At 39.5% G+C, this 20,673-nt stretch overlaps 2 protein-coding genes across 3 annotated transcripts in view; both read right to left on the bottom strand.

Moving 5' to 3' along the window:
- The window catches only part of MCCC1 (methylcrotonyl-CoA carboxylase subunit 1), a 58,499-nt gene extending 53,210 nt beyond the window's left edge, over positions 1 to 5,289 (bottom strand). Inside the window, exons 1-3 of one of the 2 annotated variants that reach the window (XM_046003236.1) lie at positions 5,088 to 5,289; positions 1,677 to 1,723; positions 257 to 393 (exon numbers count right to left, since the gene is read on the bottom strand). In XM_046003236.1, the coding sequence (XP_045859192.1) occupies positions 257 to 393; positions 1,677 to 1,723; positions 5,088 to 5,176 (273 nt within the window). In that variant the 5' untranslated portion in view covers positions 5,177 to 5,289. Of the gene's footprint in view, positions 1 to 256; positions 394 to 1,676; positions 1,724 to 4,395; positions 4,527 to 5,087 lie in introns of those variants that run through there. The other variant, XM_046003237.1, reaches the window with a different exon arrangement.
- A 7,414-nt stretch (positions 5,290 to 12,703) lies between these two features.
- Positions 12,704 to 20,673, bottom strand: part of LAMP3 (lysosomal associated membrane protein 3) — a 34,652-nt gene continuing 26,682 nt past the window's right edge. The window contains exon 6 of the mRNA XM_046001488.1: positions 12,704 to 13,231. Within this exon, the coding sequence (XP_045857444.1) occupies positions 13,098 to 13,231 (134 nt within the window). The 3' untranslated portion in view covers positions 12,704 to 13,097. The remainder of the gene's footprint in view (positions 13,232 to 20,673) is intronic.

The raw sequence follows: 20,673 nt of genomic DNA, 5'->3' as shown, positions 1-20,673 counted from the left end.
GCCATATTATGTGAACTGTCTTTCCCAACCCTTGATGAGATAAGACTTTGCCTGTAAGTCAACAATACAACCAAACACACTGTTTAGTTCAACTAGTGTTATGTTTGAAAAATGTTCCCAACAGGGATGATTGAACTTTCCCCCTTATGTCCTGTTAACACAACAAACATAAACGGTCAACATAAAGAAGTAAAATACCAACGCAGTCGTAAAAGGCAATCACTTACAAAATTTGACTTTGTTTTTAACCACATACCATGTCAACATGCATGGAATTCCTGTCGGCCTCACTATACACAGCCACGGACTGTATACCCATTTTTTTGGCTGTTCGTATCACCCTGCAGGCAATTTCTCCTCTGTTTGCAATGAGGAGCTTGGTAATGTTTCGTCCTGTTTAAAACACCATGAAAATCACACACAAATCTTACTGGAGAGCAAAAAATGAGAAAGCAAAATAAACATTCCATGATATTAACCAGCTGATAAACATTTGTTTTGGTAACATCAACACAGTGGAGCCTCAAATAATCATTTTAACTGATATCAACTGTGTCTTTTTATCCTCTTCACTGAAATTCAAGGTGGCCTCATTAACATCAACTCTAAAATTACTTAGCTTTTTCAGCTTTAAAATGAAAAGATGTTTTGATATGTATGATAAGGTCAAATCATAATAGCCCCAAACCCCCACCATAGTTAATAGTAATTAATCTTTCCTAAGTACTTTTATGCCTCAGGACCTTTGCTAAAGACTCAATATGGACTTAAATGCTCACAATAAGCCTATGGAGTAGATACTATTATTATTGCATCAATTTTAAAGATAAAGAAATTACAACTCAAAGAGATATTACTTTCCCAGAATAATACAGCTAAAAGAAATAGTGGATCCAGGATCTGAACCCAGGTTAGCGTCACTCCAGATTCTGAACTCTCAGTCACTCTGCTCTACGGCCTCTAGCCCCTGTACACACACAGGGATGCATGGTTCTCTTGTGATATAAATATAAGCGAGGACCACACCAGGACATTGGTACCAGTGCCATGATGATGAACATAATGTTATTGTATTAATATGTAAAATGCATTTCCATCATCACACACGAAAAAAATGTTCCCTGGCAGTTTATAATAGTTATCTTTCTCAAAAAATACGGTTATAGAACTTAAAACAAGGTCATTCTGTGGGTATCTACAGAGCCTGAGCTGTCACAGGAGTTACTGGGACGATGTATGCATGTATGCATGTGTGTGTTGTGGGGAGGAAGCTGCATCCAATCAACCAGGAGTTACACTTATGTATGTTTCAGAGGTGGAAATTCCATGTAAAATTTTATTTGGAAAAACATTCTGCTACTTAACAGAGCTGTTGTAAAGCACTGACTTAGACCATCACAGTTATGCCTTTGCAATTCACTGAACTGAAGATGATGAGAGAGGCAGAAATAACAACATACACTTAAATGCTCTCGATTATTTCTGTATGTATTTCAGACTCAACAACAGACATTTGACATGGAAAGAGGTAGAAACCATGATTCAACAGTTACTAAGAAAATGACCGTGAAAATCCCAAACTTCAAAAGTATAGGGAGAACTAATTCTACATACACAAATTAAGGAATTTAACATTTCACAATCTGACACCAACCCAAGTAGAGCAGAGACTGTACCTGTGGTCGTTGCATATTTCATGGTTCTCTGCTTCCAAGTCCATCTCCTATCAAATGAATCAAAATGGAATTATAATTCAACAGGATACACAGATCAGTGTTTCAAAAGAATCAAAATTGTTTAAAACTTGAAACCAAGTCCAGAAATGATCTTAGTTAAGCCTGAAGCCCACAAAGTGACTTAGTAAGACTTTCTTGTGGGAAGACAATCCCTCTAGAAACCGGAAGTTACAGTTCTGGCTGTTTTCCCCAGCACCGTGTGTCCTTGAATGGATCACCTAACCTGCTCATTCCAGAGTCTGGCATATGGCCACAGAATCACCAACAATTAGAAAGTCAAGGTACTTCAAGAACATCCAGTTCAGCTTTTTCAAACTCTTCTGACTAGAACCCAAGGTAAAAACTATATTTGACTTCACAAATTGGTACGCACAAAAAAACAGTTTCATGACAGAAGATTTCCCTGTGTTTTGATACTCTCTGTTCTATTCTATTAAATAAAATACGCTGGTCAAACTACAGTTTGAAAAATACCGATCTAAGTTAACGCCTGGTAAGACAGGTTTGAACAATTAATCCCAGAGAAATAAAGAGAAGGAGCTGATCAAAGGCAGCAGAAAGAATGTTGGTTATGGGGCTTCGAGACCCCCACCAACTAGCTGTTGGTGATCCCAGGCAAGTCTCTTTACATCAGTGTTTCTCCAGCATTTTTTCATTATGGCGCCCTAATGCAAAACTACAAATACTAAGATTTTGTAGGAAGGATTGAGTCTTGGAGGGGATGGTAACTATGGTTACATCTAAGGTTTTTTCCCTCTCTCAAGACCCAATTTTCACTTTACAATTAAAATTTCAGTGTCCTTACAGAAGACAGAAGACGCCAACAGATGCTCTTGAAGATAGTTCTCAGTTTTCAAAGAATACAATTTAAGCTGAATCTTTGTGTTAATAAGAAATGGAGAACCAGGGAGGCTAAATGACTTGTTTGACGTTTTTAATTAGGTAGAAGTTCATTAAGGTCTAAAACAATATTTAAGTTCCATGATACCTACTGATACAGTAAGTTACAAAACTTTAACCAAGAGCTGACAGGAAGCAGGCCACAATCTCTTTGGGAACAAAAGAGTATAATGCCTATCAGGTGTCAGCTAAGAGAAATACACTGGGAAAACAACAAATTGCAGAAGGAATTCCACCTCCGTCTTTTCCACCCAGATCTGGAAGATGTGGCAAACCTATGGTTTGCCTATGGTCATAAACAACTAACCATTTTAGATCATTTACAAAGCAGGTGATAAAAAACATAATGTATGTTAGATACTATGCAACTACGTATGTGTAGCGTGTGTATGCTGTGTCTATAACTAGGTAACTGAATAGGACTAGCATTTCACTGGGGCAGAGGTGCAGGAGGCGGGATTGTTACAGTGGGTCTGGGAGTCATTGGCCTCTGATGGACACTCAGTCAGCTACTGACATCCATCCAGGGCTGGTGGGAAGACCCACAGCTACGGCACTTGAGTTCCACAAGAAGGCTTCCTCAGGAGGCTCTTGCGTTCCCACATCTTCCCAATTCCACTAACCTCACTCTCTTGATCTTTAAGGAGAAATACCATTTTTCCTTATCTTTAAAAGGTATCTTCTAGTTCATAGCATCTTCCCATCACATTCTTCAGATAGTTTTCTTTTTTTAAATAAGATTCAAGGCCTGTCCTGCACAGTTGTATCTATAAAATGCTTCTTGATAAATCCAGCTTAAGACTCTGATCAAGGCAACTGCTGAATTAAAGTTTTCTTCTGCCATTCTAGTCAAGACAATCAGACACACACACACACACACACACACACCATTTAACATAATCCTCTATCCCATTGATGTTATAATTGATCTATTCCATTTCTCACCATTATCTAAGCTCAACTTAAAACAATGGCTTACAAAACAAAATTAAATAGTTCCTTCCATGAGATAATTCCACCCTAATTGAAGATAACTTCTTAAAGTTTATTCTCATTTCTAAAATTCCACCACCAGATTTCTTTTCTCTGAGTTAGTAGAGAATCATGACCTACAAGACATGTAACCACCCTCTATAATGATAAGATGTGTAATTCCTTATGCCATTAAGAACACTAACATTTTCCAGAAAAACAGTTCTATACACAGTGGGGAAGAGGAAAGAGAGAGAAAATGGGTCTGTGTAATATCCTGAAGAGCCCTGGAAACCTAAGAAAAGAAAAATGAGGAGAAAGAGAAAAGCACTGCTTTCACCACCTGTCTTACTTTACTCTGGGGCTAGTCCCACAATTAAACAAATGAAATCTAAATAACTCTACCTTAACTTGTGGAAAATAAAAGTGAGCAAAAAACTTGACCCAAATGGTCTGCAAAGGCTGCATTTATGGATTCATCTGTTCCAGCCTGTTTGAATCCTTTCCGTGCATTAATTCATTTAATTCACACAATCCTAGCTACCAATATTATCTCCTTTAGGAACAGTATCATCACATCCTCCTAGGTAAGTAAACTGAAGCACGGAGACGTTAAGTAACTTGCCCAAGGCTGCTCACAGGTAGTGAGCAGCAAAGTTGAGATTCCCTGGCTTCTGACTGCAGTCTGAGCGCCCTTCAGCACCAAGCAACGCCGTCTTTCCAGAATGGAGAAGGAGGTGAGGAGGAGGAGGATGAAGAAGCAAAGCGAGATAGAGAAGCCTGCTACCTGGAACCTGAGGATGTCTTCACTACCAAAGTTATTGTCATTGAAGCTTACAGCTCACAATATGACACTGATCTGGAGTCATGTTAGTTAACTTGCGTCCAAGACCTTTTGACATAACAGCCTCTCGGCCCTCTGGAAGATAAATTTGCTTTTGTTAACTTGATCCCTTCCAACAATGAGAAAGAACTCCAGGTCTCTGAACCGGGACACCTGACCGGGGATAGCTGAACCCAAAAGCGCTTGAGGGCGTCCTGGCTCCATTTCTTCTCACTTGTGTAAACTCGGGCAAGTCGCTGACCCCACTGGGGCTCACCCGCACCGGGATTACCAACACACCCATACGGCGAACGCAGTGAAAGCACCGCGTTAACCGCAGCAGCTGTGCCGCGCCGCTCTCGCCGCCGAGGGGCCGACCCAGCTCCACCCCTCCCCCAGGCCTCAAAAATGGAAAAACAGAGGCAGACGGCTGCGGGGTGGATACGGGGAAAGGGAGAAACAGGAAGGGCCGGGGCTGAAGACGTCTCCCTCCCGATGCCAAGACTGAAAGCACAATACCCCGAAAGGGGCTGAGGTTGTCCCTCCGTCTCCACCCTCGGTCCCCGCGCGCCTCTCGCAGCGTGCAGGAGTCCATTAACCACCACGCCTGCCCCGGGCACCAGGCACAGACCCATCGCCCCTCCACCTCAAGTTACCTGGACGGCAGCAGCAGGCCCCGGACTCGCAGCCACCGGCTCCTCTCCGCCGCTACTAGCAGCACGGACACCGCAGAGGCTGCGGCCATGCCCCCACAACCCAGTCCCCCTTCGACTCTTTGGTACGCTGGCTGCTTCGCACTCGCCGCAAAATCTCTTCCCCGCTCCTCAAGCCTATTGTCCTCTACCGGCCACCGTCCAGGTCTCAGTCAGGCTCTAGGCCTCTCTAGCGTGGAGGGGGCGTCTCCATCAAAACCAATCAAAGAGCAGAGCAGGGCAGCGGGGGCGACGATTGGCTAATCGGCCACGAACCCGCGGGGGTGTGGTCCCTGTCTCCTTGGTCCCCTTTGGGTGTGGCGCCCACGGAACGCGGGGTCTGCCCCTCACCTTCCTTGGCAGGCCTGGGTCCTGGGGTGCTATTTCTCCTATTGGTCCGCGGGGTTCCTTCGTTCTCTTCGGCTTTACGGAGAGCCCGCCTCTTGATCTTTTTCAACGCCTTGAGAAGGTGGTGGAGGCGGAGTCCTGGGGGAAAAGTCAAATGGGAAGAAGAGCAAAACATAATTTTTCTAGTGTTCTCGAGAAAGGAAAAACAAACAAACAAACAAACCCTGAAGTAAATAACTAAAATAAAATTTAAAAAGTTAAAATTACCCGAGTTTTTAAAAAAGTGTTTTAGTTTAGGGGCGCCTAGGTGGCTCAATGGGTTAAGCCTCTGACTCTTGATTTTGGCTCAGGTGCAGAGATGGAGCCCAGGGTGGGGCTCTTTCCTCAGCCGGAAGTTTGCTTGAAATTCCCCCCACCCCCTCCTGTCGTTCAGGAGCGGTCTCTCTCTAAAATAATAATATAAAATAATAATAGTAAATAAAAATAAGGAGGTGTTTTAGTGCACTATTGGGAAATAGAGAAAGTCAAAACCGAAATTGCAGAATATCTAGAAAATAAAAACCCTACATACAAATGCTTATTTGAACGTAGTTAAAGCAGGGCTTGTAAACAAATTCATAGTGGAAATAAAATAATCATCCAATTCAAGGGTTAAAAAACACAAAAATAAACACAAGGAAAGCTAATAAAGAAATTAGTAACAAAAAAGAAGAAATTAATGAATTAAGAAAACATATTAAAGAATAAATCCAGAGGTTTAGAAAAGAAATTAATAATGTAGTTAACTAATCTAATAAAAGTAAATAGAGAAAAATGCACACTTGCCATGATAAAAAAAATAAGTGGGAAAAAGTCACAGATACAGAAAACAAATTATAGATTTGCAGGAGACTAATCTTGCTCAACTTTAAGCAAATAAATTCGAAAACTTGGATGATGTTACAAGAAATGATTCAGAATTCATATAATTGATTATTTAATTTTATTAATAGTTTAAAAGATCTTATGTTCATAGATGCTTTACAGGTCATTAGTAAAATTCAACATACATTCTAGATTTTAAGACTCAAAAATTCAAGAAGTGGTATTGGTACAAGTGGCTAGCTCTTTGGGGAATAAAGTCTAATCCTTACTTCTCATACCTAAATCAAAATAAGTTCTAAAGGAATAAGAGATTAATATAAAAGATGGAAGCAAAGAAGAGGCTAGAAAACACCATGGGAGATCTTAAAAGAGGGAAGGTTTTTCTACGTGGAACACAATACTCAAACTATAAATGAAAATTAATCAAATTCAGTTTTTAAAATCTGCACAGCAAAACATACATGGGAAAAAATAAACAGCAAACTGGGAATAATTTATAACTCTTATCACAAAAAAGCACTACTTTCCTTAATAAGTAAATATCTCCCACAAATCAATAAGAAAAAAAGAACTGTAATGCAAGAGAAAATTGGGGACTGGTTTCAGATTGCACCTCAGCACCTCAGATTGCACCTCAGCTTCCAGGAGGGTTACAAACCAACAGGTTCATATGTAAAATATGTAAAGAATTCATACAACTCAATAGCAAAAAATAGGGATTCCTGGGTGCCTCAGTCAGTTAAGTTGTTTGCTGTTGGCTCAGGTCACAATCCCAGAGTCCTGGGATCAAGTCCCACATGGAGCTTCATGCTCAGCCAGGAGCCTGCTTCTCCCTCTACCTGATGTTCTCCTTGCTTGTGTTCTCTATCTCTCCTTCTCTCTGACAAATAAATAAATGAAATTTTTTAAAAAAATAAAATGAAGTGATGCATGCTGTTCACTAATTGTAAAAAATTAGCAAAAAACAAACAACCCATCTTAAAATGATCAAAGGACCAGAATAGACATTTTTCCAGAGAAGACATGCAAATAGCAAATAGCTACGTGAAAAGGTGCTCAGTATCATTAATCATCAGGGAAATATAAATCAAAACCACAATGAGATGTCACTTCACACCACTTGGGGTGGCTATCATCAAAAAGACAAAAGACAACAAATGTTGGTGGGAATGTAGGCAGAAGGGAGCACTTGCCACTGTTGGTGGGAATGTAAAATGGACAGCCATTATGGAAAACAGTATGGAGGTGCCTTAGAAAATTCAACATAGAACTACCATATGAGCCAGCAATCCCACTTCTGAGTATATATCCAAAAGAAAGGAAATCAGTACCTTGTGAAGATATCTCCACTTTCACCTTCATTGCAGCATTATTCACAATAGCCAGGTTGTGGAAACCACATAGGTGTCCATTGACTGGATGAACCAAGAAGATGCAGTATAAATGTACACAATGGAACAATATTCAGCTATGAGAAAGAAATCCTGCCATGTGGGACAACATGGATGAACCTGGAAAGACATTATGTTGAGTAAACTTAGATGGAGAAAGATAAACACCATTTTGGAAAAAAACCTTTCAGCAGTTTCTCATAAATTTAAACATTTAACTACCTGAAGTCCTGGCAAGTTTTCTGTAAAAGGGAAGATAGTAAATATTTTAAGTTTTGTGGACCGGTTTCTGTTACAACTATTCAACTCTGCTGTTGTAAAGCAGCTGTAGACAATACATAAACACAAAACTATTTACCAAAGCGGATGGCCTAACCATGAACTGTAATTTACTGACCTCTGTCCTATTACCATTTTAAGATTGACTTCAGGGGCACCTGGGTGGCTCAGTGGGTTAAGGCCTCTGCCTTCGGCTCGGGTCATGGTCTCAGGGTCCTGGGATTGAGCCCCGCATCGGGCTCTCTGCTTGGCAGGGAGCCTGCTTCCCCCTCTCTCTCTGCCTGCCTCTCTGCCTGCTTGTGATCTCTCTCTGTGTGTCAAATAAATAAAATCTTTAAAAAAAAAAAAAAAAGACTGACTTTATCACTTAGTGGATTTGACAGAAATCAGCTCAACCTGGGCAATTCTGGGTATGTGGTAACAGTGTCTTAAAGTCAAGTGTTCCAGGACCCAGTAACATGCCACGAGCTGTATGTTAAAGAGCCTCTATTCTTCTGCAACAAATGGCATGGCCTCCAGAGTACTCAGGGCCTGTGTTATGATTCTCCCAATGGAGTTTGCCAAAAATTCCATAATGTATGTTTCCCCACCACTGATACCTCCAACATGAGGTTTGCCTGATTGTACAGCTCAAGCAGCAGAGCTGATTGCATTAAAGCCTAGAGTTGTTGTCCTGCCCTCTCCTGCTCTGGCCCCATTAAAAACTGATAGCTTTCTATGTCACCTGGTAAATGGACCAGAGGAATTTTCCTAGCTGTGTAATGTTGTCTCTAGACCCTAAAAAGACCTACCTGGTTCTATGGTTTCCTCTTCTTCTTCTTCTTCTTTCTTCAGATTTTTATTTATCTATTTGACAGAGAGAGATCACAAGTACGCAGAGAGGCAGGCAGAAAGAGAGAGGGAAGCAGGCTCCCTGCTGAGCAGAGAGCCCAGTGTGGGACTCGATCCCAGGACCCTGAGATCATGACCTGAGCCAAAGGCAGAGGCTTAATCCACTGAGCCACCCAGGCGCCATATGGTTTCTTCTTCATGGAAAGGATGCAAGATGCAAAATATTTGTGTTTTATTTGGTGGGGGGGAATATCTGGCATGCCTCTGACATCCTGTCCCTAAAAACGTCAATGAATTTGTCAGTCCCTACCTAAATCTTCATCGGGTTTGTCTCCTACTTCCTTGTAATACACATGTCTTCCCCAGGCCTCCAACATAAGAATGGCTCTGTGCTTGTCCTGTCAAATTAGCATAATGTCATCAAAATAATTGTTCAATGTGATGTCTTGTGGGATATCTGTGTGGTCCAGATCTCTTTGGATTATATTATGACAAAGAGTTAACAAATTCTTGAGGCAAAGCCATCAATTAACATTGTAGACCAATGAGCCAACAACCAGGCGTGGTGAACAGGCAAGTCTGCCTGAACAGCAGATGGTCAATAGACTGTTAGCACCAGAGGTTGAGGGGCTGCTCTCCTGGGGAGGTGCTCTACTTGGAGCAGAGTTGGCAGCAGGCTGGATAGGGTCCTACCATCATTACCGTTTGTATAGTTTCCTATTAAGCCACTTTTCTCTGTGTACATACTGGAATTTATTTACCTGAATTGCCCCCAAAAAGTAAACCAGTAATTCAACCTTGACAATGGACCTGGAGTAGCCAGCATCCAAGATGGCCCCCACTGATTTCTACCTCTCCTGGTCTTCACTCCCATAACATACCAGAGATGGTTGGTGTGAATTCAACACAAGTGATGGTATGTAACTTTGTGAATAGGAGGTCAGTCTCTCTCTCTTGAACCACTCACCTGGGGAAAGTCAGCTGTCATGTTGTGAGCATTCCTGTAGATATGCTGCATGATGGGAACTCGGAAGCAGAGCCTTCAGCCCTAGTTGAACTTTCAGATGACAGCTTAACTGTAAGAGAACTGTAAGAGAACCTGTACCAGAACCACCCAGCTAAGCTGCTCCAGGATTTCTGACCCTCAGAACCTGTGTGAGATAATAAATATGTGTTCTTTTAGTCTGCTAAGTTTTGGGTTACCTTGTTCCATAGCTATACAGGACTAATACAGCTCATACAGGACTTCTTATTTATCTCAGCCCCTACCAGAGTGTCTGGCATTTAGTAAGGCCTTAATTGATGTTGGTTGAATGAATGAGTAAATGAATGGATAAATGGTGGCAGCAGTCAAGTATACCAGTAATCTAGTCAGTTAGTCTGGTCTAAAAGTTGAGAGATTTAATTTATAGGTTTAATGTGGTTTTCTTCTCAAAAATTCAGATTCTCTCATTAGGTCTTCCTAGTTAGTAGTAAAATGGTGGTAGAGAATAGAACAAAATGAGTCATAGAAAGATGATGTACTGCATTGATTCAAGCAAGAACCTCCACTACAATAGTAAACAAAAATCAAATTATAAGACAGGAATGACATAAATTCACCTCCAAATAAAGTTTTTATTACAAAAACTTCTAATACAATTCAATACTCTATTAAGACTAAACTGAGAATCTTGCCAACCCTATTGACTCATAACAGAACAAGTCAAGAAAGTCAACATGTCTTCTAGGGGGACCTGAATTATTCCTTTCCTAAAGAATGCTAGGGTTATGTGGTCTTTTCCGTTAGTAGACTTAGCTCCTTCCTTTAGTTGTAAAAACAAGCAGGAATTCAATTCTTGGCAGGTTGCTCTACTGAATAATGTGAATTAGAATAGAAAATGTGCCTGTAACAGTGCAGAAGAAGCAAGTTACCACAAGAGGGGGATCTACAATCAAGAAAGAAAAGGTGGTTGGTGGTTAGATTTCTCTATTTTCAAAGAAATAAAAAATGACTTAAGAAGTTTCCTCCATTCCTTTATCTTTAGAGCCACAGCGGCACAATCCTATACAAATAAGAAACCCGTGTTTTTCATTCAGAGTCCCCCAGTCCCCCTTCAAGGAAGTAGAGAACTTTGTTGAAGATCAGCTATTTCATTACCTATCAAGTTCTCATTTCGTGTCTCCTAATCTCTCATGACTCGGGAGAAATTAATTTTCTCTGTGAAAAAGGAGCGTGTGCTGGTGTGAGTCTTCAGGCAGCAGTCAGTGTCAATGGTGTAGTGAAAAGTCCAGAGATCTTACCACAGACCAGCTGGCACTCAAATTCTGCATCTGCCACTTGTGAGCTGGTGACATGGAGGGGAGGGAAGTTTGAGTTTACTCATCTATAAGTTGTGAGAGTTAAATGGGCTGTATCTAAACTTAGCCTAGTGTCTGGCATAGATGTGTTAAAAAAAAAATTAAGGGCTATGTTTTCATTGGAGAAGTGTCTGTTCATATCTTCTGCCTATTTTTTGATATGATTATCTGTTTTGTGTGTGTTGAGCTTGAGAAGTTCTTTATAGACCCTGGATATCAACCTTTTGTCTGTACTGTCATTTGCAAATATTTTCTCCCATTCCGTGGGTTGCCTCTTTGTTTTGTTGACTGTTTCCTTTGCTGTGCAGAAGCTTTTGATCTTGATGAAGTCCCAAAAGTTCATTTTTGCTTTTGTTTCCTTTGCCTTTGGAGACATATCTTGAACGAAGTTGCTGTGGCTGATATCAAAGAGGTTACTGCCTATGTTCTCCTCTAGGATTCTGATGGATTCCTGTCTCATGTCGAGGTCTTTTATCCATTTCGAGTTTATCTTTGTGTACGGTGTAAGAGAATGGTTGAGTTTCATTCTTCTACATATAGCTGTCCAGTTTTCCCAGCACCATTTATTGAAGAGACTGTCTTTTTTCCATTGTATATTTTTTCCATTCAAAATAGGGCTTCCCTATGACCCTGCAATTGCACTACTGGTATTTACCCCAAAGATACAGATGTAGTGAAAAGAAGGGCCATCTGTACCCCAATGTTTATAGCAGCAATGGCCACGGTGGCCAAACTGTGGAAAGAACCAAGATGCCCTTCAACGGACGAATGGATAAGGAAGATGTGGTCCATATACAAGATGGAGTATTATGCCTCCATCAGAAGGGATGAATATCCAACTTTTGTAGCAACATGGATGGGACTGGAAGAGAGTATGCTGAGTGAAATAAGTCAAGCAGAGAGAGTCAATTATCATATGGTTTCACTTATTTGTGGAGCATAACAAATAACATGGAGGACGTAGGGAGATGAAGAGGAGAAGGGAGTTGAGGGAAATTGGAAGGGGAGATGAACCATGAGAGCCTATGGACTCTGAAAAAGAACCTGAGGGTTTTGAAGGGGTGGGGGGGGTGGGAGGTTGGGGGAGCCAGGTGGTGGGTATTAAGGAGGGCATGTATTGCATGGAGCATTGGGTGTAGTGCAAAAACAATGAATTCTGTTATGCTGAAAAGAAATAAAAAAAAATTAATAAAATTTTTTTTAAAAGACACACTAAAAAAAAATTAAGGGCTATTGTTTCTGGCTTATTAGTGAATTCTGTTGTCCATAGCCACCGAGTTCTGAGTCTCTAGTGATTCTGAAGGAGGAGTCATCAAGATTAAAAATTGAATTGTTCTTCTTGTTGGTTTCACATCAAACCTAGACAACCTGTGATATGGTAGGTTTTTTTCATGATTTTTAAAAAATTAATGTGGAAAGGAAGCAAGCAGGTCATCAGATATATGTATATCATATAAAACATGGAGAGTAAAAGCACTAGAAGTCCATTTCATAGGTAAAGTAGAGGCATTTTTTTTAATGGGAAAGATGAAGGATAAAATAAAATCCCCAATGTGCACAGGTAGCTTTAATTACAATTGACATTTTAGTTTATAATTTGGAAGCATATACCACTTTGCATACATTATGTTAATTTAACATATCTCAAATGTTGACTTAGGGATGGTTAAAATATTTTGCAGGAAGTTGGAAAATACTCTGAAACAACTCACTAGATCTTTCATAAAATGAACAAACACTCTGCAGAAATTGATTTGCTCCTTGAACTTCAATCAGAAATGACTTGGGGTTTGTGAAAGATGGTGGTTTACATTGTTGGAAGCACAAATTCCAAGGAAATATCCTGGAAATATCCCCAATATCCTGGAACCGATGAAAGAACTCTCTAAACACCATTACATTCTTTTCCCCTGGGCACCAATTAGATTCTCTGGTATCCAGATGATTCGCGTCTTAGGCGGATTCCATAGACAATCAAACCCACAGCGCAGAGACCAAGCACAATGGCCCCAATAACAGGAAGCACAATTGTGTAGTCAGACGAACACTCGTCCACTAAGAGAGAGAGAAAAAAAAAAATACAAGATAGCAGGTAAGGTTCAGTGAGGACAGACCAGAAAGCGGGCTAGAGTAGGAAGGATATGATCTTTAGATTCAAATCCTAAACTGACTTTTTTTTTTTTAATTTAAGTATAGTTGACACACAACTGGGCTTGACTTTTAATTCCACCACTAACTGTGTGAACTGGGATGAGTTATCGAACCTTGCAATTTCCTCATTCATAATATATATATACGAATATATACTGTATACAATGTATAGTATATATATTTGTATACAGCATATATATACAAATATATATACAAATAATATATGAAATTGTTGAAAGATTAAATAAGACACACTTATCTTCTCAACAATTATTCAATATTTAATAATCGTTAAACCCATTTTCTTCCAGATGTGCTCTCTGCAAAGTAGAATGTGTTTACATAAAAGAGACTTTTGTTAGATTACACATGATCTCTTGAAAATGTGTGATGTTTATCCATGTTTTCAAAAATGTAAAACATTTTTGCTACACTTAACGTTCTTTTTATTGCATTTAATGAGCTAAAAACATTAGAAAACGACCTAAATATTCATAAGAGCTTAAAAATGAGAGTTTGTAAATTTGTCAAAACTTTTTTCTTTATTTCATTGGAGAGTGCTTATTCAGTTCATTTAAAATGTAATCAGTCTCCCATTGGAGAAAGATGGAGAGCCCCGAGGAAAAGAGGGAATGTCATTGAACACACATAAGTAGAAAACTATATCTATATCTTATCCAAGGATAGATAAGAGCCAGTAGATGAATGGATAAAGAAGATGTGGTATGCACACACAATGGAATATTATGCAGCCATGAAAGGGTGAGATCTTGCTATTTGCAACAACATGGATGGACCTGGAGGGTATTATGCTCAGTGAAATAAGTCAGACTGAGAAAGACAAGTACCATATGATTTCCATTCATATGTGGAATCTAGAAAAACAAAACAAATGAATAAACAAACAAAGCAAAATCAGACCTATAGATACAGAGAACAAACTGTTGGTTGCCAGAGGGAAGGAAGCTGAGGGGATGGGCAGAGTAGGTGAAGGGGAATGGGAGATACAGGCTTCAATTATGGCATGAATGAGTCACAGGAATGAAAGGCACAGCCTAGGGGATAGAGTCAATAATATTGTAATGGCATGCATGGTGACAGACAGTAGCTACACTTGTGAGCATAGCATAACCCATGGAGAAGTTGAATCACTATGTTGTACACCTGAAACTACTGTAACACTGTGCGTCAAAAAAGAAAAATCTCCAGTATATGTTAAGGGGGGAAAAGCAATGCATGGAAAAATGAATATAGTCCTACAACGCTTTGTGTAAATAAAGAAGAAATGAAGATATATTTGCTTGCATTTACCTAAAGAAAACTTGGAAGGATAAGAATGCATGATAAAAGTAATTGCCTATGGGTGGCTAAGGGGAGAATCGGATGGAAGAATAAGGTGGGGGCAAGGATTTGTAAGGTAAAACTTCCTATCATCTTCGTTTTACACCACATGCAAAGAAAAATTTTAGTCAAAATTTCAAATATTAGGATAATATCTTAGAAGAAAAAGAAAGAGACAGAAAGAGAATATATCCATGAGATCCTTGCATGAACCAATATCAAAATGAGTCAAGGATCAATTCTCACCTGAGGTCAGAGAAAAAAAGAATGAGAAGGGACCAGGGGAGAGCGAATGATAGAGATTCCAGGAAACAACAAATCTCTACAAGGCAGGAACTGTGCTTGTCCTACACTTTTGACATGGCAGTGGAAATATTTACATAATTATAATAATATATACCTTATTAATTTAGCAAAAAACAGTGATATAACCATAAAAGTAATGGTGTAAGAGTATGAAACCCTTATCTGCCATAATAAGTAGTTTAAAGCTAATAAATTAAGAAATAAGAAAGAACATTTTTAAAAAGAATTACCAAAGTAGTTACAATAAGAAATCATTAAAATTAGTTAAAAGTACTTTGTCTCTTAGAAGAAGGACAGGGAAATGTTGCTTTTCACAAGCCCTTTTAGAGTACACAATTTTGTTATATATGTATTTCTATATATGTATCTAAATTCAAAGATTTATTTATTTTAGAGAGAGAAAGAGCAGGCACACATGAGGTGGGGGAAGGGCAAAGGGAGAGAGAATCTCAAGCCGACTTCCCGCTGAGTGCAGAGCCCCACACAGGGCTCGATCCCAGGACCCTGAGATTATGATCTGAGCCGAAATCAGGAGTTAGACACTTAACTGACTGAGACACCCAGGCAACCCTGTTACACACACACACACACACACACACACACATGTATTTCTTAGATAGAAAAGAACATTGACAAATTAAGAAGTTAATTTGATTAAAATGATTTGGAAAAAAATACCCCAAAAAATGTAGAACACATACCCTAAAGTAATTCCACCACTAGGAACTTACACTAACGATATATTCATGTGAATATACGAAGACATGTTACAATAATCTCATTTCATGAGAACAAAGTGGATAATCTAGATATCCATCCAAAATTTAAAATGTCATATCCATACAATACAATATAATGTAGCCACACAAAGAATGTGGTAGATCTGTGTGCTGACAGAGAAGTCCCCTAAGATCTGCAGAGGGTTGCATGAATACAAACAAATGGGCCCGTGCACCTGAAGTGAAAAGATAAGCAAGATACTGGGGAAGGGCTAGGATGAGAGTAGAGAGAGCAACTTTATTTTTTTTTTAAGATTTTATTTCGGAGCTCCTGGGTGGCTCAGTAGGTTAAGAGTCTGCCTTTGGCGCAGGTCATGAACGCAGGGTCCTGGGATTGAGCCCCACATCCAGCTCCCCACTCAGTAGTGACTCTGCTTCTCTCTCCCTTTGTGCCTTTTCTCCCTGGCTCTTGTGTGCTCTCTCTCCCTCTCAAATAAATAAATAAAATCTTATTTTTTTAAAAAGATTTTATCTATTTATTTGAGAGGGAGAGAGAGTAGGAGCAGGGTCAAGGAGCAGAGGAAAAAGGAGAAGCAGACTCCCCACTGAGCAGGGAGCCCGATGTAGGACTTGATCACAGGACCCAGGGATCATGATCTGAGCCAAAGGCAGATGTTTAACAGACTGAGTTACCCAGGCACCCCGAGAGCAACTTTTACTCTCCATATATACTATTTAGTTTTATACTATTTATACTATATATTTATATATATATAAATATATATATAAATATATATATTTATATATTTAGTTTTATACTAGTTTTATACTATTTAATGTCACATTGCTGAAATGTTTTTAAAATTCAGAAAAGTACACAAAGAAAATAATTATCTGATCACCGCAGTCCTTCCACTTGAATGAATCACTGCAAACCTTTGAAGGCATTTGCTTCTTCTGTACATATCTGAGTGTGTGTGTGCGTGCTGTATGCTTAAAGAAACATCATTCTATTTTTTTAAAATGGAATTTTCTCACTATAAATAATTGAGATGATTTATAAAAGCTCACAAAAAAGTAAAAAACTGTAGGAGAGGAAGAAATTTCTTCTTTCCTCCAAGAGTCTTCCAATTGGTTTAAGAATTACAGATTAATAGGAGAAAAAAACCCTTAATTTTATTATGTGTGCACAGAGGGCCAATAATGAAACTGACACCCAAAGAAATGACCAAGGCAGGCAGTTTTGATACATTTTAAACAAAGAGATAATATACTTGTGAGGAATTGATAGGATAAAGAAAACAGATGTTTGGAAGTTTCAATTAGTAAGGAATTCTAAGTGGAATTTGGGCTGAGATGGTAGGTTAGTAAAAAGTAACAGGGTTTGTTTCTATAGCTTTTTTGGCTTTCAAGTTCCTTTCTCAGGTGATAAGAGTGTCTTTTTACTTCTTAGTACAGGAACGGTAGCTTTCACATGGGACATTAATTTTCTGCTTTCAGGGTGACAGGGAGGATCTATGGACGTCCTTGCTTCCCAAGTAGCTTCAATTCAAAATAATTAATATGCCTTTGTGGAACATTTTGGGCAACCCTCCCCTGGACCCCTGACAAAACCAATCACCTGAAAATCACCCACCCAGAAATTATCCTTGCTAAAACATGAACCAATATAACTTCAGACATCTTTCTCTACACCTACAAGGATGGATGGGTAGAAAAATAAGTACAAGCACTTGTATTAGTATAGGATCATGCAAGTGCTATTTTACCAAAATTGCTGATTTTCATTTAATTTGATTTCATAGAAGAAAAAAAAGCTAAAACAAAACTGGGACAGTTACTGAACTTCAAATTAATGTATCTTTGTCTCAGGAAGTATTGTTTCATAAAAGATCCCTTTAAGTTTCAAAAAAGAGATTATAAATACACACTAAAGGATTATGAAATGAATTAAGAGGGTTATGAAATAAATCACAGGACATTATATGTTTTCTAAATCCTGTGTTTCCAATTTAGACATTATCTATTGATAGTGTTTTGAAAGATGAGCACAGGCAGATTCCCTTCTATCTCTCTTCCTCCCAATTCAAACTTCGAATAGATATATTCTTTTTTCAATCATTGTTTGGGTTTACATTATTTCAATTCTATATATTTCCTATGGTTAAAAAATTTGTTTCAAATATATAACACATTCACAATTCAAAGTCAAAATACTACAAAATGCTGTACATTGAGAAGTTCCACTTTCACCCTTTCCCATCTCGGTTCCCCCTGCCATAATCATTTGGCTTTTTAAATTTTTTTAAAATTTATTTGACAGAAATCACAAGTAGGCAGAGAGAGGGGTGAGCAGGCAGGCTCCCTGCTGAGCAGAGAGCCTGATGCAGGGCTCGATCCCAGGACCCTGGGATTATGACCTGAGCCGAAGGCAGAGGCTTTAACCCACTGAGCTACCCAGGCGCCCCAACCATTTGGCTTTTTATATACATTTCCAATCTCTCAGACATAAGCAAAAATCAAAGTATATTTTTCCTCCTTTTCTCTCTCTTTTTTAAGATTTTTATTTACTCCTTTGATGGAGAGACAGCAAGAGAGGGAACACAAGCAGGGGGAGTAGAAGGAGAAGCAGACTTCCTGCAGATCAGGGAGACCAATGTGGGGCTCGATCCCAGGAATCATGACCTGAGCCAAAGGCAGATGCTTAACAACTGTGCCATCCAGGCATCCCCTCCTTTTCTCACTATTGTTGTACATTATGCTTTTTTTCGTTTAACAATACATTTTAAAGATTTTTATTTATTTATTTTTTAGAGAGAGAGAGTACAAGTGGAGGAAGGGGCAGAGGGGGAGGAAGAGGGAAAGGGAGAGAGAACCTTGAACAGACTCTGCACAGAGGGCAGATGCCCAATTTGCTCACTTGTAGGAGTGTAATCTCCCGTTCACCTCACTCTTTCATTATAACCATCACCATTACCCATTTCCAGAATATTTTTCATCTTGCAAAACTTAAACTCTATAGCCATATTTTGATCTAATGTAAGTCTTATGTTATTTTGCAGCAGTAATTTTGCATAGTGGTCATAGAGCTTGTTTTCATCTTGCATATTCCTTTTTTTTAAAGATTTTTTAATTTTTGAGAAATCTCTACAACCAGCATGGGACTTGAACTTACAAACCCCAGATCAAGTGTTGCCGGCTCCACCGACTGACCAGCCAGGCAGTCTTCTTCGGCTCATCCTTGAGCATCTCATCCAGGACATTGCGTTACCTTTAATATCATTCAGGTAAATTAGGGTTTTTCTTCCCAGTTGTCTGAGATCAGTTAATGTTTCCCATTAAGCTATCTATTTGGAGTCTATCTTCTTTTCTGTACCTTGGGACTTAGCTACATCCTGGGGATATCCAGTGACCTGGGGTTGGCTCCCCAGTTCACCTCCATCAGTCTCTGTGTTCACTCTGCCTCCTCTTCCCAGTAGCCATTTTCACTACTCCTAGATGAGAAGAGTGAAATAACCAGTCTTTTTCTCTCCAGTTTTAGGAATGGTAGTTAAGTGTTCAAGAGACTTTTTTCTCTCATCATATGGCTTCCTGGTGAGTGTACTGGGGGGAACAGGTGTCCAGAGCCCAGCTCTGCTGTCCTCTCAACTGTTCTTCTGAATCTTTTTTCTCTTTTGTTCACCAGTTTTAAAACTTTATTACATTAGATTATATCTTGACTGCCACTGATGATTTTAAACACCCCCCCATTCTATTTGATAATGAGGAAGGAAATTCTGTGAGGGAAATTCTAGTCACGATTTTAGCTCTGCTTTTTCTTTTCATATATTTCCATAATAAAATCTTTAAACCATCTACAAGTATTTCTTTTGTTTCCATTTTTTCTTAAAAATCAAGAATCAGTACTGCAGAATAAATTATAACCATTTTAAACAGTTTATGAGGCAAAAGCGAAATTCAGGCACACATTTATACACATTTGTTAAGCAATGTCTTGTCTGTTTTGCAATTCATGTGTAATTCTTTAATCACTACGTATTCGTGAAAACCTAAAAACAATAAAAATTCTCAACAACACAATAATTAAGTAAATTATTATAGAATGTTGAAGCGTATTCATAGCAGCTGTAATAATGACATTTTGCACCTTTAATAGCACAGAGAAATGCTTATGATGCACACGTAACAAAGGATTCCAAATTGTGTGCTCTGTACGCTCCAGTTTACAAAACAATATTCATGCCAGGGAAACACATCAAAATTAACAATGGATAGGTTATCTCTAGCTGGGCGTTCCTGAAGGTTTCTATCATCCCTAAATGGGTTGTACTGGGAAGGGTGAATTCAGGATTCTCTACCCTCGGCATAAGAGAAAAATGGAGTTGAAACCCTCAGGACGGGCAAGCAGCAGGTGCGCTAAAGGTAAGGGGCAAGCAGGGCCTGCCGGAAAGGCCCACAGAGCAGCGCCCCCCAACCTAGGGTTTCGGTCGGGGTGGAGGGGATCCCAGAAAGTGACCAGCAGCGCTCTGCACTAAGCCTGGGACCCCTGGAACTACAGCCGGGAGAGTAGGACTCGGGGACAGCACCAGAGGAACCCAGGGGCGGGGGAGGCAGTTGCGATCTGGGACCCTCCCCAGAAACCACTACAGAAAGTGGGCAGAACTGCAGGGCAGGAACGCATTGGGGTATATTTACTAGTCTTCCAAATGAAACCTTTGCTCTTTTTTGCTTACTAGAATGTTAATTCATTGATAACAGGACTCTAAGCAGCAGTTGTCACCCCAAAGAACTCACTGAAGATGGTAGAAAGGAAAATTGAATTTATGTGAACTGCCTTATCCCTCTCTTCTTGATTTTAACTCCACGTCCCTTCCCATGGAAATTTCCACACACTCGAAGAGTAACCTCCCATTAGTCATTCTACAGGCTGGTCAGTGGCACGGTAATAAGCAACTAGTGCTCCTGGTATAGAAGCTCTTG

Source organism: Meles meles, chromosome 4, assembly GCF_922984935.1.
Source record: "Meles meles chromosome 4, mMelMel3.1 paternal haplotype, whole genome shotgun sequence".
NCBI classification, from domain to species: Eukaryota; Metazoa; Chordata; class Mammalia; order Carnivora; family Mustelidae; genus Meles; species Meles meles.
Note: the sequence above shows the minus strand (reverse complement) of the source record. Positions and strands in the feature narration are given on the sequence as shown.